The 25838-nt window shown below is 42.9% G+C and overlaps 1 protein-coding gene across 2 annotated transcripts in view; it reads left to right on the forward strand.

Moving 5' to 3' along the window:
• Maml2 (mastermind like transcriptional coactivator 2) overlaps nt 1–15067 on the forward strand; it is a 325344-nt gene extending 310277 nt beyond the window's left edge. For both annotated transcript variants that reach the window (XM_060369339.1, XM_060369344.1), the window contains exons 3-5: nt 1701–1904; nt 7126–7237; nt 11255–15067. In XM_060369339.1, the coding sequence (XP_060225322.1) occupies nt 1701–1904; nt 7126–7237; nt 11255–12270 (1332 nt within the window). In that variant the 3' untranslated portion in view covers nt 12271–15067. The remainder of the gene's footprint in view (nt 1–1700; nt 1905–7125; nt 7238–11254) is intronic.
• The last annotated feature ends 10771 nt before the right edge of the window (nt 15068–25838 follow it).

The raw sequence follows: 25838 nt of genomic DNA on the forward strand, positions 1-25838 counted from the left end.
ACCCTCCTCCATTTTCACACTTTCAGTTCCAAGGTCTCCCTCAGCTCAGATAGCTCATCTGAGAAATTGAAATGAAAACATTGCTCATTCTGTGGGAGGACTGAACAAATGTTGGAAAGCACTGAATGTTGTGACTGGCCTGTGTGCTAAGTCTTGGTGTGTGGCTGTCCTTAGGATTATTCTAGATACCCTTACTGTCTGAGATAGCTATTAAGATCAAGTTTCCTCTTGCCCAGGTTTTCAGATTGTCATCTTTCTACTTCTTTAAAAAGAACTTTGAAGTTAACATATTTTTGAAGTGGAATAAAGGAGAAGATAATTTCTGAGTATGGTGTGCCACCCCTACCACACAGGCATCATGAGAGTTCCTGTTTGTTTGTTTGCTTGTTTGTGTTGTTTTTGAGACAGGGTTTCTCCATGTAGCCTGGGATATCCTGGACTCACTTTGTAGACTAGGCTGGCCTCGAACTCACAGAGATCCACCTGCCTCTACCTCCCAGAGTGCTGGGAATGCAGGCATGAACAACAACCCCAGCAAGAGTTCCTGTAAGCACATGCTGCCCAACTAGGGAATAAGAGGTGAATGGCGTTCCTTCTGTGCATTTTGTGTTTCCCAAGTGGGCATGAGCATGGGCTGGCACCTATGCAAAGTAACCTGCCTCCCGGATCATCAACAGATGAAGATTTTTGATGTGCTTCTATTACATAATCTAAACTTGTATAATGTTTCGTTTGTTGTGTTTTGTATTTGTGTTTTGTGACTTCTTTTAGCTTCCTGTGTCCCAGGTTGGCCTCAGACTCATTATATATCAAAGGATGACCTTGAACCCACGGTCCTCCTGCCTCCACCTTCTGAGAGCTGGGATTTCAAGAATATGTCACTGTGCTCAGGTTGATCTTATGATTCCTAACCTCTATAATATGAGCAGTTTTTCAATCCTTGGGTAGGCATGAATTCTCCAAGAAGACATGCTTTCTAGTTATCTTGGAGCCCTTCTAGTACAGAGCTCCGTGTACTTCATTAGAAAATGACGATTCTTCACAGGACTTAGCTCCCTCCCTTCCCTGCAAGGCTCTAATCTATCAATGCCCCAAAACTGGTAGAATTCTCAGATCAGTGACATTTCACTGATATCCAATATTACTTGCTCTATGACATTATTTTCTTCATCAATGCCAATGAGTAGAGTGTACCCTTAGCATAAACTGCTGTGAGATCCGTAAGTCTCTGAGTAAGAGGTAAAATACCTCCTGTCCAGAATGGCTATTCAACTTTAAACACACGGTTGGAAACACTGTTTTCATCGTAGGGTCAGAAATAACAAAAGCACACTGACTTGAGAGAGAAAAAGATGGCTGTTGCTCAGTGATGCCTTTGCTTCAGAGATGTTGAGGGCATTACTGGATATTTTCATGGTAATTTTCTTTGAGGTTCCATAAACACCTCCTGGAATGAGGAAACTCTATTCTAAAAGTACAATGGGAGTTTATCAGATGCCCACCATCGACTACCTGTTCTGCTTGAAGTGTTACGCAACAGTTTCTTCTACATTTCAAAAGCAAGTCTCCAGATGTCCAACCCATTGACCAAATTTCATCTCCAACAGGATGAAAATGTTTGGAATCTATGCTTATCGTCTTTGTGCTCCCTATGTCGTATTTAATTCACAGTAGCTCTCCCTCCTCCTTTTCTTCTACAGGATCAACACACTGTGGTAGGCCAGAGCACAGGCCCCAGTCCAAGTCCTAACTCCTGCTCAAATCCAAACACTGGCAGTGCCTACATGAACTCCCAGCAATCCCTGTTGAATCAGCAGATGATGGGGAAGAAACAGACCCTGCAGAGGCCAACCATGGAGCAGAAGCAGCAACTTCTCCTCCAGCAGCAGATGCTGGCTGACTCGGTAAAGCTTCCTCCTAACTTCACTGTGGGCATTTCTTGGCCTTGGAGAGATAAGCGTCTCTTTTCCTTCTGTTCTTTGCTATGTTCTTTTCATCTACTTATGTGACAGTAAGGAGAATGTAGTGCAGGCTACAGAAACTAAACTGTATGCATTTAAAATTCAGGGAAGGGGGAAAAAAGCCTGATTTACCAGCTGCTAGGCATATGGAGTACACAGCCCCTCAATGACTAGCCCTGCCCAGTTCAGGAATGTCTGTGGCCAGCAGGGCATTTGAATGGAGTAAAGGAAATCTCAGTTGTTCCCAGCCTCAAGGGGTGGAAATAGTGAACTGCAGTTTAATCACCTCAACTCCAAACTGATTTTCAGAGGTAAATGAGTTTTAAAGGAAAATTTTAAAGGCCAGCATGGAGTTTCACCACCAAGATTTGCCTTCCCAACAAAACAAAGCATCTCAGAATGGGAGACTTTTTTAAAAAGAACATTTTAAATGAATTTCCATTCCGCCATATTTACCTGACCTTTTAAGAACCACAAGGTTGCTGTCCCCAAACACCATCCGAGCTTTAGCCTTGCTTCAGCATGTATATTCTCATTCCTCTGTATCCTCAGACATCATCATACACATCTGACCCAAACTCCACTACAGAAGACTGCAGTACCCTCTCCCTCCAAACTGTCCTGTCCAGCGAAAAAAGCCAAATACCCCAGGGTTAACAGAGCTGCAGGGAAAAGGGGAGAGCAGATTAGGAGGTGTGGCTCAGCAACAGACTGTTTGCCTGGCATGCATGAGATTCTGGGTTTGATACCCAGCACCATGTGATAAGAAAAGCCAACCAAATCGTTTTATACTCAAGGAACTTTATAGAAACAGTCAGAAGTGTAACTTGTTATAAACATAATGAATATTCAGTGAACACTGAAAGATCATGAAGATGCAAGCCACAAACAAGACAGTCCTTTTCTAAACTCTTGTTGCCATGATAGATCTGGGAATCCACTATTGAAAAGCATTCACTTGTATGCTGTGCTATAGAAATTGCTAGAAATGGCTGCAGAGAAGAGGTTACACCAGAAGGTGCAGAGGGAGTTGGGAGGCTTGGGGGGCTGGGGGGTGGACCTCCCAGCCCAGCACACTCAAGACCCAGGTAAACAAAGGCCATACATATTGTCAAGGCATAGAGTGTGATCAGGGATGGAGAAGTGCAAGACACAGAGGTTTCCTAAGTTCCCCTGCCTAAAAAGCAACTGCTTTTTAAAAAGAAACACTGTGTTCAGATTCGAATCCAACTAAAGACGGAGGCTGGTAGAAGAGAACCCTCCAGCTCCAGTTTGAAAGTATGACAAATCACCTCCCAAGATAAGGTAAAATTTGGCTTTGACCTACTAAGACTACAGCATTCTGATAGAAAGCGTAGAGGCCACCATTTTAGGCAGAGGGCAGACCAAAGACCAAAAGAGACAGCCCTGGTTTCTTTTGACTCAGAAATCACCACAGGGAAACCACCATTCACAGATGCAACTGGCAAGAGGGCATGCAGGGGTCAAACCATTTTCCAAAATGGCGACCTTAGACAAAGGCACACAGGAATTTTTATAGGAAACTAGGGGAATTCTAGCAAGGGTTAAGTAATCTAAAACCTCATTGGTAGAAGCCGGGGAAATTACATGGGTCAGTTCCTCATTGGGTTGCATCCAGGTGGTTGGTAGGCTGTATTCTGGTGCCATGAATGTTTAACTACAGGATGAGATAAAGCTGGCCAGCACAGATGCCCCATCCTGGGATATTTTTCTCATTCTTGTGGTTATCTCTGGGCTGTTCCTTGGTAGGGAAGTTTATGGTCTTGTTCCTGGGACTGATGACTCTCAAAATCAGGCCTGGTCCTAAAATGGAGACTAACTGGAGTTTATATCATCCTCTCAGTTTTTATTTATTGGTTAGTTTTAGGTCAAACTAGTAACACTGTTGCAGTCACATGTATCTTTAAAGGAATGACATGTGGCATAGAGTGCTTAAACTAGAGGGGTCTGTAATCTGTGGCCATGCCTGTCCCCCCCCCCCCCCATGTTTTATCTTTATAATGTGAATAGTCTAGAAACAAGAGTGAAGAGGAGAGAAAGTTGCCATTTCAAACTGACTTACTAGAAAGACTTATTATTCCCATTGACAGTGCGAATTTGATCAGTTTTACAAGATGGAGTTTCCGGGTTTTCTGCTTCCTTTAAAAGACCTGATTAAAAGTGACGCACACATTCTTGAGGGGCTAGTGATGGTGCTGGGCCGACCCCCATTGAGCCCGCATTGAGTCTCACTGGACAGGTGCAGAGGGCAGTGGGGAGATGAATGAGAATGGAGCTGTACTTTCTGTGGTCGATACAAAGCATTCTCACTTCTCTTTGTCTGGACGTCACTGAGGGTGCCTATGCCTTTTAGCATATCCAGGAAGAAGCAGCCTTTGATGCCCCTTTACATTAGCATACGCTTTGTGGTCATTCAAGGCTTTGGCAAGGCCAGACTGGCACCTAAATAGAGGCGTTTTTTCATAAAAGTCCGTCAGTCTTACTCTCTACCATTCTCCTACCAATGAAACACACACACAAACACACACAAAAGTGAGATGAGCTGCAGTTACTACAATGATCATCATTACTAGCACGTATTACATACCTACTGTGTGCCAGGCACCACGCTGAGGTTTTACAGAACAAAAGGATTCATCCTTATATGAGGAGGAGTATGAAAGATCCTAGCACCTACCAAATCTTACATTTTTATGACTAAGGAAACCAAAGCAAGATGGATACAACTGAAGCAAGAGAGATTGGGCCATAATGAAAAGTTCATTTCATTTCGCACAGAGGTGGATTTCAGGGACAGGTGTGGGTTTACACTGGAGCTTCCTTACAGCTTCTTCCATTCAGTGTTGGAGAACCCCGCTGGTCTTGTAGCATGACAAGTCTACACTATATCTATAAGCAAGATTCAAGTTTGCTTGGGAACATAGAGTTTTAAGAAGCTCAGGTTTCCAGAGATGTGTATGTTAAGGCTTTGGGCAAATCAGCCTATCTGTTGGAGAGAGAAAAGGTCAGTTGCTCAAGACACATACAAGTAAATCTGCATTTGAAATCTTGTGTGTGATTTGGGAATCAAGGAACTGTCTCACACACACACACACACACACACACTCACATACAAATACAAACTCGCACGCACATACACTGTCATCCATACGAACAGTAGTAACACCTAATTAAATTTTAAAAATGCTTCTTGGAAAAGAGATTTCATAAAATCCCGTTCTTGGCTTCAAAAGTGAAACTGTCACTTTACACAAGTGTTTACAACAGGGTTGCTTGCTAACAGCCACAATGAGTTGGTGGAAGACCCCAGGCTCTTTCTTAAACAGTCGGGGTTTGGGCAAAACCACTCCCCCCAAAAAAAAGAATTTCACTGACCACTTTTTCCCTTAATTTGTAAACCCATGTTTAAAAGAAGAAATGTAATCCATATGTTTCTGATTCATTTACACTTAGCTCATCGAAATTATGTTTTATATGAATTACTTGGTGTCCAAAAACACTATATGAGTCTTTCAAGTTTGTTTTTTTTCTCAGAAACAAGAAATGAATTTGGTTTGTTGTTATTTTAAGGCCTTCCCTGCCCCCCTTCAGAGCACTCACATCCCACTAGAAAATTCAGAGCAGAGTAGAAGCTGTGAGTTTGAGTGGTCCAAACGCAGGCTAATGGCCTCATCTGTCTGTTACAGTTTTCTATTTATTGACTTTCCTACAATTAAAGCCTTCTGTCTCTACCTCTTCCAGTTATTCTTATCTTTAGGAATGGATATTGCTTTACAGTGTATACAGAATAACACTGAAGCAATTTCAGAAAGTTCCCAATGCACACCAAGAAAGAAAAGAGGCAGACACCCTGCCCCAGGCTGGTAGGTGGGCACAGTGGAGGCATCTTGATATAACATACAAGTCTCAACACATGCCAACCTCGGTCAGGGTAATTCTGATATCATGATAAACTAAGATCAAATAGGCCACTTTATAATGTTTTCTAAAAGCCAACAAGGTCACTGTGTGATCCCCAAATACTAAATGTTACCCTTCCCTACTGATGCGTAATAAACACTTCTTTCATCCATCTAGCCAAACAATCCACTTACCTAGGTCACCCAGGCCCAAGTCTTGTGGTAGGCTGTCACAGCCCTCCTGAGACAGCTGTGGCTCTTCATTGCTCCTTGCTGCTGTGAGTAATGACAGTGGTGGGGGTGTTGCTGAAGCTCAGCCAGGGTGTTGGCAACAGTAAATGGATGTCCCCATTCCCTCTCTGACCGCCCAGACTCACCTACTAGGAAAATCTAAAGGTAGCTGGCTCTGGAACAGCCTGTGTTTTTCCAACAGGACACTGAGAAAGTCTTTGTGTTGAGTGGCATGAAGGATCCTGAGTTCCTGGCTCTGGAATTAGTATCCGTTGTATTACTGTGTGACTCTGGGCAGGTTACTTACCTGAATGAATCTTGCATGTCCTCTATCAAATGAAAACGGCCACCATTACCTTCAAAGATGTGTTAAAATCAGGTAGAAGGGAAGCACTGCGCATATGGTGCCCGAGACAGTACCAGAAAGGTTAGCAAGTCTCCTGACAGCTGTTCCCTGGAGAGTTGGCAGCACTGCCAAATCAAATTACTGAAAGCACAGGTGTTGTCTGTTTTATCTGGCAAACTGTTTTCCATAGTCTACAGACACCAAAGCTCATCAGACAGGCTACAACATAAAACAAGAAGCACCATCCCCAAGCCCACAGACGTTTAGTTATAATTGAAATCTAATTAGAAAACGAAGGAAGTGAGCATGCGCAGTAGAGGTGCTGAACTGTATGGAGGAGCAGAAATGACGCTTCCACACAGGAAGCGATTCAGATTGAAAGAGTCGTCTCTGAATTTCTGCTACTGCATAAGGCATAATGTGAAGTCCACAGGGCGACACTGCTCAGTTCCTTTGACCAAGTTCTCACTACTAGATAGTCTACGTTCGCTTCAAACTTGTGATCTTCCTGCTTCTACCTCCAGAGTGATGGGATTTACGGTGTGTACCACCATGCCTAAACAAAATTGTTCTTGCATTTGTACATTTTTGAACATCATACAGAATTTTGCAAGTAAAAAAAAATAGTGCTCATTCGATTCAATATGTGTTCATTTGTGTTTTCCAGGAGAAAATCTCCCCTCAGGATCAGATGAACCGACACCTGACCAGGCCACCCCCGGACTACAAAGACCAAAGAAGAAATCCGGGCAGTCTGCAGCCACCTGCTCAGTATTCTGGTAAGAGTTCTTCAAAATGAATATAAATTATAACTGTGAAAAAGGAAAACTATTCTATTCTCAACTATTTTTTTCTCCCCATCTTGGATAATTCATCTGCCCTAAGCCTTTCACAAGCACTTAACTTTCAGATCCAAACCACATTTAGAACTTGGTGTTATGGCTTACACCTATATGCCTAGCACTCTTGAGGCAGGAGGAACACTGTGAGTTCAAGTCCAGCCTGAGCTACAGAGTAAGTTCTAAGCTAGCCCAGACTATGCTGTGAGATTCTCTCTTTATCCTGATACCAAAACACACACACATACACTTAGTCCTTCAGGAATTGCTGCTTGTCCTTCCCCTGTGTTCACATGTTCACTGCTCTCTCAATTACTTGTGAGAATTTTAACAGCCTGAATATTTTTGAACTGCCATGGTCATCTATTCTCCTCCCAATGCTGACCTTGACGTGGCAGTATAATGTTAACTAGAAAGAGCTCCCTTTTAGACTGTCACTTGCATAGTTTTTTCTCACTCTTTTTTTGAACCCATCTCCCCAAGTTTTCTCCCCCAAAGACAATTCACCCTGCCAACAAAGAATAATTAAAAATAGCAAATTATGTTTTATGAGGCCTTCCATAACCAACGGTGAATTCTTTTTAAGTCACAAAACAAACCTTTTTGCTTTCCCAGAATGAAATAGGCGGTAAGTACTTGTGGGGAAATTTTTCTTCAGACGTTCTCTGAACCCCAAAGAACCCTCCTCAAGCCCAGCACACGCTGTTCCTGCTTCTTCCTTTCCAGCAGCTATTCCAGTCACCTCTGCTGGGAACTCTCCGCTTTCTCTTGTTACATTACACTAGCATCTTTGGCGCATCAACTTTTCTTTTCTTTACATGTCTTCATCTGTCCAAGAAGTCATCAAGAATAGTTCCTGTAACTCCTTCAGCTGATAAACACCTTCAGCAAATTGGCTGGATACAAAATCAACTCAAAAAAATCAGAAGAATAGTCTTTAAAAACCAAGAGGCTGTTGATACTATTACTATTTCCTGTCCTGCTACAAATACTTCAATAGGTTGCTGTAATTCTTTTAAATGTCTGAAAATGCAACAAGTTGTCTCTCTACTGAAATTAGAAGTGGAAATATGTATTCCATCTTTTGAGATGATTTTGTTTAAATGTGAAGCCTGAGCTCTCAGTTCCGCTGTTCGCAAAGACAGTAGCGATCTAATGTGGGGCACATTCTTAGGCCAACCAACAGGCTTAAGGGACTCCAAGAATCCTTTGACATAGTAGACAAGTTTTCGGGTAGGTATTTAATGTTTCTCCAGCATAAAAGAATCTCCAGGATAGAGGCCTAGACCCTCCACAGTGCTGTCAGAGTCCAGGCTCCTTTCGTCTTTCTGATTCCTTCGCATGTGGCTCTCATCTTAAGGGCGGCCCTGTAGACACCACAGCAGGAGCCTCCACACCCATATCCCAGGCAGGGAAATGAAAAAGGAATAGGTCAGTGGCCTTCTAGAGAAGCCACAGCCCCTTCTGAAGGAGGTTTCTGGGACTCCCACTCACTCACTTTTACCTCCAACCAGAATGTGTTCATGTGGATTTTCCATTAGCAAGAAAACTCAGAATGTGTGCTTTATCACGTGGACACTTTGCTGAAAACATCAGGGCTCTGTTTCAGAGAAAGACCGCATAGGACAGGAACACACCACCACCACCACCACCACCACCACCACCACTAGCTCCTTCCAAAGAAAACGTGTGCATTTCCTGAGGGAGGTATTTTGCACACCACTGCTGACCCCAAGTGAGTAAGAGTCAGTATTCTGGAGTATTCTACTTCATGTGCCACCAAGAATAAAGCAAGCAGCAACAAAAGAGAACAAATACTTTCATATTGCTGTAAATCTTAACATCCGTGCAGAAATGATTCCTTCCCAGATGTTATATCAGGGTAAAGAACAAAAAGAACTACTGTAACTATTTGTATCTACTACGCATTAGGTGTCTCTAAGTCTTAAATGCTGTTTGCCCTCTTTACAGAAATTCTCTCTGCTCTGTTCTCGTGAAAGGCTCTTTTCCAGGCTCCGTGGGTAAAGAAACCTGCTGCCAAGCCTGATGATTTAAGTTCTATCACAGAGGACCAGCAGAGTAGGAGAGAACTGCCTCCCACAGATTGTTCTTTGACTTTCATTTGTGTGTGGCAGCATTCCCGTGCCCGACACGACACATACACAAATGCACACAAAAGTAATAAACTGTAAAATAAAAAACAAAATGAAACAACAACAAAAAAAAATAACATGCCTTCTTCATATGCCTTCTTAGGGTATATGATTTTTAAAGAGACACCATAGATTTGATTTTCTTTTCTTTAGTTGGGGAGGGGAATTGATCCCAGAGTCTTGCTCATGTTCAGCAAGAATTCTCTCCTTGAGCTGCATGTCCAGCTTTAAAACTTCTGATTTGTTTCCTACATTACTTATATAGAACAAATCCCCTTACTGCAAAATCCTCTGCTGCGAAGATGACATTGCTTAAATTCATATTACCTTGCTCTAAGTTTGCCTCATCATATACGTAGGTACGTGCCCCACAGAGGATTCTGTGGGGGGAGGTGGAAGAGACCCCTGCATTGGAAGAGTGTGTGGTCTAGTTGAGGATGCATTCTGCAGTAAAGAACAAAGCTACCGTATTGGCTTGGCCTTTCTTTGGGTGACACAGCATATCAGGTCTTCAAACAGCAGGGAATATCCTAAGTGGTGGGGATGCTCTTCTCTTAACTTTTATTTCATACTTGTGTGTGTGTGTGTGTGTGGTTCTGTTTCAATATCTTCATGAGAGCAACTTTCTCTGGGTTTTGTCCTTCCTTCAGTCTGTTTCATTAAACCATTCAAAATTCAGTTGAACAACTGTTAGCCATTCAACTTGGAAAACAGCTGTAAACAAAACAGGAGAAAATTACTTCCTTGTGGCATTTGTCATCTAAGGTACTTTTTCCCCCTTTGTTTTTGCCTCTGAAGCTGATTTCCCAGTGTCACTTCAGCCTTACAGAGCCAGGGATATTTCAGTGCATCTATTAGTCACTGTCTGTTGTAGGAAGCCTTCTTGTTCACCAATGTGGGATCCAGTTATTGCCTCCCATCCAGTCGGTTGTTGACAGGTATCAGTTTAATTGGTAGCCTTGGCAGATTGCCACAGTGCTTAGTGGAAGGGTCAAACAGAAAATGGCAGACAAAGAAATGAGAGAGGACATCAGGAAAAGCTTCACATAAGAGCTTCAGGCTTGGCCTGAAACCTGAAGAAAATATAAGGCCTGAGGGGTTAGGGAGCAACATGAGAGCAGGAAACAGATGAGCAAAGGTGGCTGGTGGTATATTCAATAGCAGTACGGGAGCAACTGCACACGCTCTCGCAGGCTCCCCGGATGGAAACAATCAGCCTCAGAGCACAGATTATACCAAATCCCACATCTTAGAGAGATGGCACTTCCTTTGCCCTTTGGATGCAGGGAAGCCACTTATAGCAGCTGCTTGCATGAGGACGATGCAGATAAAGAATGAGACATGATTTTCTAGGCCACAGTTTAGGAATAGTAGTGTAGTAGCCATGCATAGGATTTATCCCCCACTTTCTGATTTCGACCCTGGGGTGAAGAGTAACCTAGATATCATGACAGCCAGCTAATCAAAGATGTAGTTTTCGAACTGAGACCACAATGCAAATAATTCAAAATGAAAGATTGATTGTCACCTCAATGACTTCAGAAGACAAAGAAAATACAAACTATCAAATAAAACCTTTGTATTTCAGTATGCTTTCTGTAATGTGCAAACTCTTAACCAAGGAGTGACCTGAGGCCACGTTTTTTCCCAAATCTCTTCTCTTCTTTTTATGCAGTATGTTTGATATGTTATTTGTCTAACTCATCTCTCAGATGAAAGCAGTTCTGGAGATGATAAGTTTTGCAAGCTGAAATAAGAAATGCTGTACTGTTTTGAATGAATGTAATTCTCTTCTCTGTCGTAGGCGGCTCCTCTACAGTGACTTTGAATTCTAACCAGGCTTTGACAAACCCAGTTTCAACACACACCATTTTAACTTCGAACCCCAGCCTCATGTCTACATCTCATGGGATGAGGATGCCGTTGTTGTCCACAGCAGTTCAGAACATAGGGATGTATGGAAACCTGCCATGTAACCAGCCTGGCACCTACAATGTCACTTCCGCCATGAATCAGCTGACCCAACAAAGAAATACAACTCAACTGATAACAAATCAGAACAACCCTCTGATGTCACGACCATCTCCCTTAGGGGCAAATAACGGTAACAACGTGGCCACCTTTGGAGCTGGGTCTGTTGGCAATTCACAACAATTAAGACCAAATTTGGCTCACAGTTTGGCAGGCATGCCAGCCCAGAGGTCATCATCTGTCATGATCACATCCAACACGACAGCAACAAACTGGGCTTCTCAAGATGTAACAGTGAAGCAACAGGAAGCCCTCAAATCCACAGGAGTCCGCTTCCCAACAGGTACCCCTGCAGCATATACCCCAAACCAGTCACTGCAACCAGGAGTGGGGAGCCAGCCCTTTCCCCAGAGGGCGGTGGCGCCTCCTAGCCAGTTAACACCAGCAGTGCAAATGAGACCTATGAACCAAATGAGTCAGACATTAAATGGGCAAACCCTGGGTCCACTCAGGGGTTTGAACCTCAGACCCAATCAGCTGAGCACACAGAGTCTGTCTAACATGAACCCATCAGGAACAGGATTGAATCAGCAGAGGACAGGCACCAACCAGCCATCATCCCTGACACCTAACACTTTTCCTTCATCCAACCAAAGCTCCAGGGCTTTTCAAGGAACTGACCACAGTAGCGATTTAGCCTTTGACTTCCTCAGCCAACAGACGGACAGTATGGGCCCTGCCCTAAACAGTGATGCTGATTTCATCGATTCCTTGCTGAAGACAGAGCCCGGCAATGATGACTGGATGAAAGACATCAATCTTGATGAAATCCTGGGAAACAATTCCTAAGGAGAAACGGAAGGTGGTTTGCAGGCTCCAAGCATCATTTCACAAGGACACTGCAATGCCAAACTGCTAACTTCCAGGTGGACTATAAGCACCAAAACAGAAAGTTGGCAGTAACCACAGTGGTGAGAATTTTGGTTTGCATGCTTGTTTTAAAATGTTGAGCCTGATAGGAAAACATCAAGATAAATTTTCCCTGCCTGAACTTCAGCACATGTTGTCCAGTTTATTCAAACGCAACTGTGATATTGATGTGTAATGAATTGTGTAAAATGGTCTTCCCGAGCTCCTTTTCTCGAGGAAGGAAATATAATGGAACTTGAGACTGGTTTCAGTCCCGTATCATAGACAGGTGTTTGTTCTGAGCAACAGGCAGCAGACTGCCATCTGCTTTAGTAGATAAGTATGCGTTGATTTCTCCACTATCTTTCCTTGTCCTAAAGCTTGCAGGAAAGAGTGAAATGTTACATGGTTGTTTGGAGTAACCTACGGGAATCCTAAGAGAGAACCAGAAAACCTAGGAGCCATCCAGCAAACTATACAATTTCTTTCCTAGATGTACTCCTCATTTTTGTAATTTTTGTATTTTTGGGGGGATGCTGTGTCTCGTGATAAGACAGGAATGCAGGGCTTCCAGTCCTTCCTTACCAGTTTTTATAGATAATTAAGACTCGTGCTGATCACACTGATGTATCAGTGCACAACTGCCTGCATCAAATTCCACTTCAAAAAATTTGAATCCTGCCATGTAAGAGACAACCATGGCCACAGACAACCAGAGTTCTTCTCGCTGTAGTTGGTGCCCACTTGTTTGTTCCCCAAAAGAGTAGAATTGATTGTCCTCCTATTTTTTGGTAGCCAGAGACTGTTTTGTTTAAAAGAAAAAGAGAGAGAGAAAGAAAGAAAGAAAGAAAGAAAGAAAGAAAGAAAGAAAGAAAGAAAGAAGGAAAGATTGAATTAGAGTAAGACTGGAGAGTATCCTGTATGATTGGCGTTAAGAAACGGAAGAAGGGTATGAGTGGGCACAAAGCTATTTCACAGAGTTTAGAGGGAGCATAACTGAGAGACAATATAGACTTTCCTTGGACAGAGTACTTGGACTTGGGTGAACAGCTGAGCCCAGGGTGGCCTGCAAGTAGCCACCTACTCACGCTGTTCACGATACAGTGAATCCTTGCCATATGGTGCCTGGGCCCTTCTTAGCCAGGTTTCCTTGCTCAGGGCTGAGTGTTAGAGCAAAACATGGATTTGTTTGGGTCACTGAACCTCAGTGCCCATGTCTTTGTACACTGCAAAGCGGAGGAGGTGTCCTGGTTAGGGATGCCTCGAAAAGACCACACCATGTTCCTAAATCCAGAGAATCAAAGGTTACTGTCAACCTTTGAGTTATACATTCACATACTTAAATATAAAGTGTGATTTAACTCAAGTCTTCTAAGCACCAAATCGTCACAAATCTGTTCGGAAAAGGAAGACATTTTTAAAGCTCTGTAAAGCCCTCTTTCAGCCTTTATAATGCCATTGGGTTCTCTCTTTCTTTTCCACTGCTCCAATATCACTGGCCCAGAATCTTTTCTGTGCTGATTTGTAAATATTAATAAATTACTTGTTTTGTAAACTTTTGTAAAGAATATTTTGGTAGAAATACTTAAAACATATTCTTTGGATTATATTTATACATATGTGAAATAAATATACTATCGAAAGGTTATATTTTATACAAAAAGTAAATTGTTACCTTTTGTATGCTAATATACAAAGTTTTGTATAATACGATGGTTTATTTTTAGCTCTGCACTTAAACCATAGGTGATTGAGTGGAAACGTTTAAAAAGTACCAAGAGGCTTGTTAGATAAATCTGTATTCTGAAACCTCAGTATGAAAGCATTCCAGGTTTCCATCCCTCCCTGTTATTGTTGTTGTTTTCCAGCTCAAAATTCTTTTGTTAGGCCAGAGTTCTCATGTCTTGTTTGATTATCCTGCTGTGCATACTCTCTCAGTCCCTGTTTGTGTGCTCTACTGCGTGTTTCCCATTATATGAAACAGTGTTTCTCCATGCAAACAGAGAGGAAAGCCAGCGTGTATAGAGACACCTTTCTTTCTGTGGCGGCTCCTCCCAGTTACTGTACATATCTGCAGGGCTTCTCAGTTCTAGCCCTTGTAATTAAGCTTGTTTCACCCTAACACAAACAGAGCATTTTGTAGCAGCTGTCCAGTTGTCCAATTGACGAGGCAAAGGAAACAAAACAGTTGGTTTTTCTTCTATCTTAATGTGAATTTCATAATTAGTGTCTATTTATTCAGCTATTCATTAAAATACAGGATTCTTTGGGGGGGGATGGTGTAATCTATAGTTTCTGTTTGTTGGCAGCCTATTACCAAAGATGATGTAATTTTCCTGAAAGCTGAGATAATGACAATTTGATAGACAAACTTAGTAAGAGCCTCAGGATTTACAACGTAAGAGCTATAGGGATACAAACTCCCATTTATAGAAATGCCAGACTACTTAATTGCTGACATTGTTTATCATTCTGACATATAACAGAGAAGATAGGAGTCGTTTTCATTTTTTCTTTCTTTCTTTCTTTCTTTTTTTTAATTCAGAGACTAGAAAGTAATGTAGACAAATAATTCCTTCTTGGCTTTGTGTTCAGCCCAATGAAATGAGTCACTAAGTGAAGCGCTGATGTTACTTGCATTGCTGTCCTGAACCCACGAATGTAAAGATTTCAACTTGTAATACAAGTATTTTGTATTGTGTGTAATTCCATGTGTAAAAAAAAATAGTTTAAAACATTCAGAAGTGTTTTTCTTGTATGAAGTCATACTGTCGGTCACCATTGATATCATTACAGAATTACAGTAAGGGTAACCAATGTTGGTAATAACGGGTACATATACACAAATTATTCTTTTTGGAAATTTTATTTTGTATTTTCTAATTATATGCATGTGTGTGGGTATGTATGTGTGGGTGCTGGTGCCTGCCAAGGCTAGAGGATGCCTGGAGATGGATTCACAGGCTGTCACAAGCCAGCTGATGTGGGAACTGAACCCAGGTCCCCTGAAAGAGCAGGGAGTACTGCTCCTAGCTACTGAGCCATCTCTCCAGGCCCCATGCAACTGTATTGTGCATGGAGCTTTGGAGAGTAGTAAAATGCAGACTGGTCTCTTTTCAATGTTGCTACGTTCACTCAGAAAGCTTGTACTGTATATGCTTGAAGACTAGGGAGAGAGCTCGGTTGGTAAAGTGACCATGGCAAAAGGATGATGACATTTCAGTCCCCAGCATTCATGTAAAAAGCTGGTGTGCTGCACACCACTGGTGCTAGCTCTGAGGAGGCAGAGACAGCCAACCTTGCCTAATTGGCAAGCTCCAGGCCAGTGAGGAACCTGTCTTAAAATAAGTGAATAGTGTTCCTGATGATGACATCTGAGATCATAGTCTGGCTTACACACACACACACACACACACACATGCACACGAACACACACAAATTCATGAGTACTCACATCAACATGTCCACACATGCAAGCACACATGCACGAAAAAATAATAAAATTTTATTTATGTAATACTGGGGACACGCTGATTAATTTTTAGGCACTGTGGTCATTTGTCTGGCATGCTTTGGGACATTTGGTCATAAGCTGTGTGAACACAGAGCCCAGTAAACATACCTGGCTATATATGTTAACACAGCCTTCTGCACAGCCAGCGTGGCTAAGGGAAGGGAACACTCTCAGTTCTCCTGCCCTACTAATCATGCTGGTCATGTTCCATGTCCTTTCCCCTCTGCCAAAAGTGGAAGTGTATCATACCACTATTTTTACTAACTTTATCAATGGAACCATAGTAAAACTGATATGTTATGTGGCCTTGTACCAAATAACCTGAAGGTTGATGGACAACAAGATCAACACCAATAAGAATGAACAACATCTGACCCTAGCCTATCAGGTCTCATCAGGACTGGCTACGTCATCTTCCTCTATGGCTCAGAAAAGCTGCACTCCATGGGGAGAGGTGTTCAAAGAGCCAGCCACTGAGTTCATCTCAGAGATAGTTCCTATACCCCATACTAGGGAACCCACTTGGAAACTGAGCAGCCTATGGGCTTCCTCTGAACAGGAGGTCTAGGTCCCCTTCATGCGAGATCCTTGGTTGGAGTATCGGTCTCTGGGTCTCTACAGGACCCCCAGGTTTTTTGGCTCTGCTGTTCTTATGGAGCTCCTGTCCCCTCCAGGTCTTTCTATCTCTCTCTTCAGGGGATTAGGGAAAGGGCAGAGGGGGGGAGGAGGGGGGGTGGGACTGGGGGGAGACAAGGGAAGGGACTGCTGTGGGGATACAAAGTGAATAAATTGTAATAAATGAATACATTAATTAAAATTAAAAAAGAATGAATAACATCCACACACAGAACCCACCTCTGAACTCCAGTTTCTAGCCTCAGAAGCGGACTGGAGAGAAAGCGGAATGGGTTTGGGAGTGCAGGTGACAGACAGCAGACCCTTCTAGTGAGGGCTGCTGGAGGCAGGGCCAGCCTCTCATCATCTCATCCACATGGCCATCTTATATTTGTGTGACTATGTTTCACCACCCGAGAAAATTGGGGACATGATTGAGGTTGAAACAAAACATCCCAACTCTAGAACTCTGCGACTTGTTTTTATTTCCCAAAACTAAAAAGTCCGCTGAAAAGACTCGGTAGCCCCCTTTCTAAGATGATGAAACCTGTAAGAAAATTTCAGATTGTCAGTCACCTTCATGCAGCGCAGCAACCATCTCCTTTAAGGTTCAATCACAAGCAAGAATGCATCACAAGGAGACCAGGTCGAGGCAGGAGACAAACAGAAAGGCTGTGCTGGTGCCCAGCCCACAGGCCACTGACCCAAATGGGAGGAGCCACTCATGTCTATTTCCCTGTAAGATCACTTAAAGTGTATCTATCCGCCAGGGAGGAGAGAATCATTACTTTGTGTATTTGTCAGATTCTCATCCCCGTGACAAAACACCCAAGGAAGCAACTTAAGAAGGGAAGGTTTACTTCGCTCCTCACCACGTCAGAGGTTTCCATCTCTTAGGAGGGGGCGTGGCCAGCGTGGATCACACACAGCAGCCAGGGGGCACAGGAGGGGAATGCCCACAGTCTGCTATCCCCATTTCCTCCTAGTCCTCCCAACCCGCAGCCTTAAGGATGAGTCTTCTTCCTTGTTTATTCTGTCTTGAACATCCTCACCTAGGAGTTAACTTTGCTCATGTCCTCAGTGAGGCTCCGTCCAATCTATGTGGCGATCATGCATTCGCCAACACATTCTAAGTTGTAAACTTCGTTAGTTAAGTATTAATAACATCTATGAGCTTTAAACAACTATGTAAAGATATTTCCTTTTCTGTTCTAGTCTACTCTACTCTATTCTGACTCTGTAGTGCCCAGTTAGGTCTTGAACTCACAAGCAGAGGATAACCTTGAACTTTGAACTTCTGATCTTTCTGCTTCAACCTGGGTAATGCTGGGAATACAGGCATGTTCCACTATACCTAGTTTTTCTCAGTTCTAGGGACTGAACCTGGAGCCTTGTGTATGCTAGACAAAGACTCTTAACAACTGAGCTACATTCCTAACCCCTTTTGGGGTTTGATTTTTTTTTTCTTTTTTTAATCTTTTAAGTATCATTCCTAAGTCCCTCACTAGACTGTGTATGGTAGCACCCTAGGATCAATGTGATTCGAAGCAGAGATATATCCAACATCCTGTCCTATGAGAATTGAGAAGGCACACCAACTTTAGAGTGCTGAAACTAAATGCTGTCATCCCTGGCCTGCATGCGTAATGACAGAGGACTTTCATTATGCAAATGGTACTTTAAGTTTCCCTCTTGACAAATTTAAGTAATTTTTAGTGCCAAGATATGTATAACTACATAGATGTATTTTATAGTGGTTATAATTCTTTCACAGAAGGACGGGAAGTAATACGTGGATGACACCCCATGAACACAAAGATGCCTCCTATAAGGATGTTTCAGTGCAAGAGAGAAACAGAAAGATGAAAAACCACATCTCAGACAGACTTAGAGGAACTGACTTACTGGAAGGCACAACTGAAATTTCTAAAAGACGGTCCTAGGATGAGACTAGCCTATCCAACAGTTCCACAGTGTCCCTGAGCACTGGAGTTTTCTCTCACCTCTGCTTCCTGTGTCTCGGCTACAGCCTACTGCAGTTCTATCCTGATGGCAGGATGGCTGCTAGAAGCTCCAGACAGAAGAAAATCTTCCTCTTGCAAAGCATCCATTGGTTATCCGCCAGCTGGTTAGCGCAAGCTCCCTCCCCTGTTAATCTCACCCAAACTATGTGGGCTGACAGTAGGAGAAAGACCTCGGGAAAGAAAGACCGATGTTTTCCTGCCAGAAAAACAAAAGAAGCAAACAAAAACATGCACATGCCAAGTGTCTACTCTCCTTTTTGACTGCCCATTTCCATTCATACTCTTCCCAACACTTCCAGTGTTTAAGTCTCACTGATAATCTTGACAGCTCTACCACCTACCAGAAGGAGGCATTCTAAGTCTCCTCCATTTCTCTGCTTCCTCCCCCTACCACATCTGAGGCTCACTCTTAAGCAGGCTGAAACGGAACACTTGAACCATGGTGGTTGGTGCTGTTTATGAGAGGTTTGGGACAGGTGTGGCCTTGTCCCTGGGGTTGGGCTTTGAGATGAAAAGGCATCCACTTCCAGTTTTCTGTCTCTGCCTCATGCTCTTGGTTGACAATGTGAGCTCTCGGCTTCCTGCAGCCACGGTTCTCTGCCAGGTCAGCTGGAACCATATGCCCAAATAAACTTTCTTCTCCAAGGCACCTTGATCATGGTATTTTATCACTAAACAGAAATGTAACTAATACAGATGAGAAGTTAACATGCTTTAACCACATCTTCCTAAACAAGAATAAAAACTATTTGGCCTTTGAGCCTTCAAATCAACAGCCAGTAAAGGGAAATATTGAACCTCTCTTTCCCCTCGTTTGCTTAGGGTGGGTGGCAGCAACGTTTTTCAGGGGGAATAACTCCCCTTATATGTTACTGCCTTACTGCTGCATTCCATAGGTGGGGTGCCCAGGGAGCCAGAGTTCTTTCCAGGCTCACTCATATCTTCTGGGAGAATTCCCATTTCTCTGGCTTGGTGCAATAACCTTCAGCTTAAGACTCAGCATCCAAACTTTTTTTTTTAATTTACATAAAATACCTTCACTGTTTCAAGAGGGACAGAGATTTTTAATAGAAGTTGGTGACAGGTTGAAAGCCACAGAGGGGAGGGCTACCCAGACATAGTAAAGGAGAAAGCTATTATAGTTCCCAAGGTAGATGGACAAAAAGCTGGGGATGAAGTTCAGTTGGTAGAGTACTTGCCTAGCTACACAGAACTCTTGAGTTTGATCTCCAGCACTGGAGGCAGAGGCAGGAAGATCCTGAGTTCAAGGTCATCCTCAGCTACATAGCAAGTGCTAGGCCAGCCTGGGCTACATGACAGAACCCTATCTTAACAAAGAAAGGACAAAAGGAGAAGAATCCAGAAATACTAGAGAAGATGGTCCTGGAACCAGGTAGGAGTCTCCCCTGCTAAAGGAGATGTCACTGATGGCAGAGCAGGAGAAGGAGGGTGGGCACAAGCCACCTCCATCCATCCTGTCTTCTTCCACTCTTCAGGAAACTCATTTCATATGCTAAATGCACTGCAGTGAGAAAACAAATCCAGAATGACCCTGCTGAGGAAACCCCTTCTGTACTTTTGGATACATCAGTTGATCTGAATTTATTTACTGTAGAATGATAGCAATTAGGAACAGCTAGCTGAAAGTACATGAAATCTGTCCCCCCACACACACACAACATGATGATTCAGAGAAGGGTATTTTATATTTCACTGACTCCAAAGAAAGACATGTTTTCCATATGTATTCTAAAGAGCTGGTTATCACCTACAGCACAAGTGAGGGAAAGCACCATGTTATAGTATAATGGCCAGCTCTTTTTCATTCTTAGCAGGAGGTGCACTAGTAGAATATTGACGAGTCTTACAACAAACAGCTTCTTTGATTTGGTGACATGCAGCATTTGTCTCCTGGAGCAAGCATTCTAAGTGGCAGTCCTTACTCACTGTAGTGATCAAATACCAGGTGACCAGATCTTATCACCTTTACCCATAAGGATGTTCAGGAGCCTTTTCCTCTGTAGAGGTATTTTAATCCAACATCATGACTGCTTTGGCAAGGAATCACATACAAAAACCTAGGTCTGTGTGATTCAGCTGGAATATAAAATACGCCCTTAGTACACACCTTTAATCCCTCTGACTGAAACACAGACATACCTTTAGTACACACCTTTAATCCCAAGCAATAATGTCCAATCAAGGGGCAGACAAAGTGACAAGTCAGAGAAAGATTTGACAGAATGAGGATATGCCCAACAGGCAAGAGGCTACTTAAGAGCACTGCAGGAAGAGAGAGAAAGAGTAGAGTTGACTTCAGTGCAGTTTGGTTCAGTGGAGCTGAGTTGGTACAGTCAGTGAAGTTCAGTTCGTGGAGTTAATAAGCAGAGTAATTTAGTGAGAATCCTAGAGAGGCCAGTTTGAATCAGTCAGCTTAGAGAGGAGTTTTGAGCTAGAACAGCAGTGGAACTGAACCAGAGCTCAGAAAGAACTAGAAGATTGTATGGAGGCTAGAAGCTTCCAGGCTTAAGTCTTGGGAGGTTTAGATAGAAAAGCTCTGGGCTCAGCACAAGCCATGTATTCGTAAAGGTCGGATATGGCTCTCATCTCATCCCCTCATCTGAGGAAATATAAGCAACATTTACGTTCCTCCTTCTTGTCACCTTTTGGTGACAACATAGTTGCTCCAGCTTCAAGTCTATGTTCTAACCTAGAAAAGGAGGAAAAAGGAAAAACTATGAACAGCAAAACAACAAAAACAAAAACAACAAGAAAACTGTTGTAACAAACCTTTGACTTTTCATTTGAGAAAGGCATCCAAGTCAAAGACTTGTGTAAATACACCTCTTCAGCACAGGCATTTGGTGGCCTTTTGGGTCTTTGGGAAGGCTGCATGGCAAGTATTTCGAGATGATCTTCTGTAGTAAAGGATGGCAAGGGGTAGGTAGTTGGAAATACACAAAGGGGTGACAAGCATACACTCTAGGCACTGGTCAGCAGGCACAGGCCCTACAACAGAACTCTGTTCTGCTTTCCCGCAGGATGAAGACTTCCCTGTTGGTGTAGTCATATTACGGGGAATGAGAACAAAACTCAACCAAATGCTTCTGAATTCTGTCAATAGGAATGAACTGACAGAATTGAAGAAAGAATCTTGGACTTATAATAATATGAAGATGATAGATAATGGAAGCACCTTCTAATAGAAATAATTAAAAAATAGATTCAAAAAGAAAACTTACTTAAAGCCTATAGACACAAAGATGGTGTGGTATTACACAAGAATAGACCTATGGATTGAAGCAAAACTCATGTTTGTGGGCAACTGCCCTCTGATAGAGCACCAGAGCAATCCAAGAGAATCAAACAGTCTTTGGAAAATAGTTTCTGGATATTTCTTGCTAATGAAGAAAATGTCTTAAAACTGTATCATGGCAACAGTTGAAAAACTCTGAAAAATAATTAAATATATATATATTGATATTGATATATAAAGATAGAGTCTTTCACTGGGACTGGGTCTCCAGTTAGCCTGGCTGGCCCATGAGCCCCAGGAACTCTCAAGTCAAGCCTCCCCTGTACTGTGGCTGGAGATGTGCAGCCTGGCTTTTACGAAAGTGCTTGCATGAAATTGGATTGTATTCTTTTGTGGGGGAGAGGGAGTCAAGACACACCAGGTTGAAAATTGTATTTTGTTTGCTTGGTTGGTTGGTTTGTTTTGTTTTGTTTTTCAAGACAGGGTTTTTCTGTGTAGCCCTGGCTATCCTAGAACTCAGAGATTTACCTACCTCTGCCTTCTGAGTGCTGGGATTAAAAGCATGAACCACCTGTGAATTTGGGTTTTGGAGGAATAAGTTTTATGGTCTGTGATGTACAGCTCAATAAAGTTGCTCTTAAAAAAAAGTTTCTACAAACACAATCACTGAAGTAAAGACAAGACAAGCCCAGAGATGAGGTGAACCCCAGAATATGCAAAAAGCAAGTGTGGGTGATGCTTTTTCCTGACAGCTGGGCTTGGGAGGCCTTGAATTTGCACTATGGCAACTCAACAGGTGACAATGTGTAGGATGTACAAGGGAAGACTTGCTCCAGACCGGAACTATAATACTAAGATCCCCCATGGAAACCTGTCACTGTTACATTAAAAACAGAATAGGGCTGCTTTTCCACAGGATGGCATCCAAAAACAGTGAAAATAAAATCAGTCTTTGGCATCACAAAGAGAAAAGCCTTCCTTGAAGTTATGTGACCACAAACAACATTCATGTGACTTTGAGTCTGTGTTCCATCAGTGTGCCCTCATAGTGGGGAGAGGGAAAGGGAGGCAGAGAGAGGAGGTGGAGGGAAGAGAGGAAAAGAGAAAGAAAGGTAAGAAGGGAGGGAGGAAGAAGGGAGAGACAGCGAGAGGGGAGAAGGAGAGGGAGAGAAAGAGAAAGGGAAGGAGAGGGAGGGAAAGAGAGAAAAAATGATTTTTATATATACATATTGTATGTATATATAAAATATCAAAGGATAAAAATATATTTAAAATGTATGTGTCCAAAAGCAATAACCTGGGAGAAAACTGTTGTATGTGAAGTGTCCCCTGAAGTAGAAATAAGCACTAACCCTTTTAGAAGGCTTAAATATTCCTACTAAGCTTCAAAGAAAACCAGTGTCATGTCCCTTACCAAAAAGAAACCTGGCACCAGGTCCCCCTTGCTGACAACCGGAGCTAGGTAAGCATTCAGCTTCTACCACCAGAACAAAGCCCTCTCAGCCAAGAAGCAGGCCTGAGGAGCACCTGCCTTCCTCCACAACCACCCAGACTCTTGCAGCTGAACCTCAAGTGCAACTCAGAGTCAGACTTGTGGCTGCTTGCGCCACCATTATCCAGAGTAACGAGCACATCGCCACCTGCTGGGGAGATGCGCTCCAAAGTTAACACAGGACTTTGTGGTGGAGTTCAGAGCTTAGCCTGACAGGGGGAACTGAAGCACCCACCCAAACTGAAGGCCCTCGATGCACATCAGGGCTCATAGGTAGAAGACACAGACTGGCAGCCACATAAGGTGGCGAGACCTGTACTTTCCTCTAGAGGCTGTGCCCTCAGCAACAGTGAATCTCAGGTGCTTCCAGCTTAAAGTCAGCCTTTGTGGCCAAAGGACTGTGTCCAACATTTATCTTCCAACCTAAGGAAGCACTACCTATGGCTATCAATACAATCAAGCTATGAAATAGTTGCTGTGAGGGACCAACCCCAAGCTCTCAGGATAGATGCAAATATGGCCCTCAATAAACCAAACTATCATGACCTGAGCCCAGCAGGCTCAGCACAGTGCTAGGTCTGACCCAAGGCCACATTGTTATGAATGGCCTATTACCTAAGGGGACTCATAGCCTTAGACAGGTGCAGCTAGAGACAGCTGATCCTAGCAGGAATACGGGTCAGGAGGAGCTGATGGGTGTAGATAGCTCAGTGGGAGAGTGACAGCCTAGCATCAGCCTGCTGGTTTCAATCCCAGCATGAAGAAGGGGAAAAGGGAGGAGGAATCTCTCTCTCTCTCTCTCTCTCTCTCTCTCTCTCTCTCTTTCTGTTACACACACACAGAGACACATACACCGAGTTGAAGAGACATTTTTATATTCACAAGAGCCAAGAATTTGAAAAAAATTCTTGCGTGTTTATAAAACAGGAGGAGGCTAAAGGGGAAGGATGAGGGGAAAGGAAGAGAAAAGAAGTTAAAGAGGACCCATGAACAGACCTTCTCTTCTCATGGGTTGAAATAAGCAATTTTGTTTGTTTGTTTTTAAATATCTACTACACAAAGTGACTTACAGATTTAATGCAGCTCCCATCAGAATACCAATGACAATGTTCATGGAACCAGACAAACCTAAGTATATATATGGGATCACGAAAAACTCCCAATAAAACAATTTCAGGCAAAAAGAACAAAGCAAGGGTCATTATACCTTCTAACTCTAAAACATTCTGCAAACGCATGACAATGATAACAGCATGGTGCTGACTTAAACACAGATACAGGCTGATGAAACAAAACAGAGATCCTAGAAGCAAGCCCACACCTCTACAACCAGGTATCATGAGACCAGGTACCATGATACCAGGTATTAACAGTAATACCTAGAAACATGGACTGGATAAGGAACTGTTTGTTTGTTTGTTTGTCTGTCTGTCTGTCTGTCTGTCTGTCTGTTTTTAAATAGATTCTTCTGAGTAAATTGGATGTCTATTGCACAGCATTCAAACTACAGTCTTAGCTCTCACTAGTTAAGAGAAATCAGTTAAAGTGGATCAAAAAATTAAAATTATGAAATACACAGAGAAGAAAACATAAATGTTTCATGGCATGGTGATAAACACAGATAAATGGGGACAAGATTCCTAAAGCATGGGAAAGCATAGTATAAGCGGATATGGAATCTGTGAGGGTGACCCTAGCTAAGACTCCTAGCAATGAGGAATATGGAGCCTGAACTGGCCATCTTCTGTAACCAAGCAAGACTTCCAGTGGAGGGAGTGGGACACAGCCACAAAACCTTTGACCTACAATTTGTCCTGCCTACAAGATGTGCTGGGGTGAAGGTTGCATAAAAATTGTGAGAGTGGCCAGCCAATGACTGGTCCAACTTGACACCCATGCCATGAGAGGGAGCTCACTCCTGGCACTGCCTAGAGGTCCGGGAGCCAGGCGCTGGATCACCCAGAGATCCACAATAAAACAATAAAATCCTGGGGAAGAAGGAGAAAAAAAAATTGTAGGAGCCAGAGGGGTCAAGAACACCACAAGAAAACCTAAAGAATCAACTAATCTGAGCTCATAGAGGCTCAAAGAGACTTAAACCACCAACTAGAGAGCATACATGGGCCTGACTTAGGCCCTCCACATACATGGTACAGTTGTGAAGCGTGGTCCTCTTATGGGACTCCTAATAGTTGTCTCTGATTTTGTTGCCCGCCTCTCGGACCCATTCCCTCTCCTGAGTTTCCTTGCCCCCTCCTGCTACCCTCTCACTGGGCTCAGATGTCCCACTTTCCTCTCCTGCCCAGCTATTGCCATTTAGCTCTTTATTTGACCAATCAGAAGGTGATGGAGAACAATGTTTACAAAATACTAACATAGCGGGTGCTTTTTAATGATGACAATACCAAAGTCCAGCTTGTAATCAGATCTCTGCAGGTACAGAAATCAGCATTCAAATACACAGTGCACAAAGACATCACTCCCACAGACCACATCTGTTCAACCACAACCAAAGTCAACCTTTTCTCCCTTAAAAAACTTCTTGTCAGGTATTTTTAATAGCAACAAACACAGTGTACTCCACCATATTATACTATCTCTTAGATA

Source organism: Meriones unguiculatus, chromosome 1, assembly GCF_030254825.1.
Source record: "Meriones unguiculatus strain TT.TT164.6M chromosome 1, Bangor_MerUng_6.1, whole genome shotgun sequence".
Lineage (NCBI taxonomy): Eukaryota > Metazoa > Chordata > Mammalia > Rodentia > Muridae > Meriones > Meriones unguiculatus.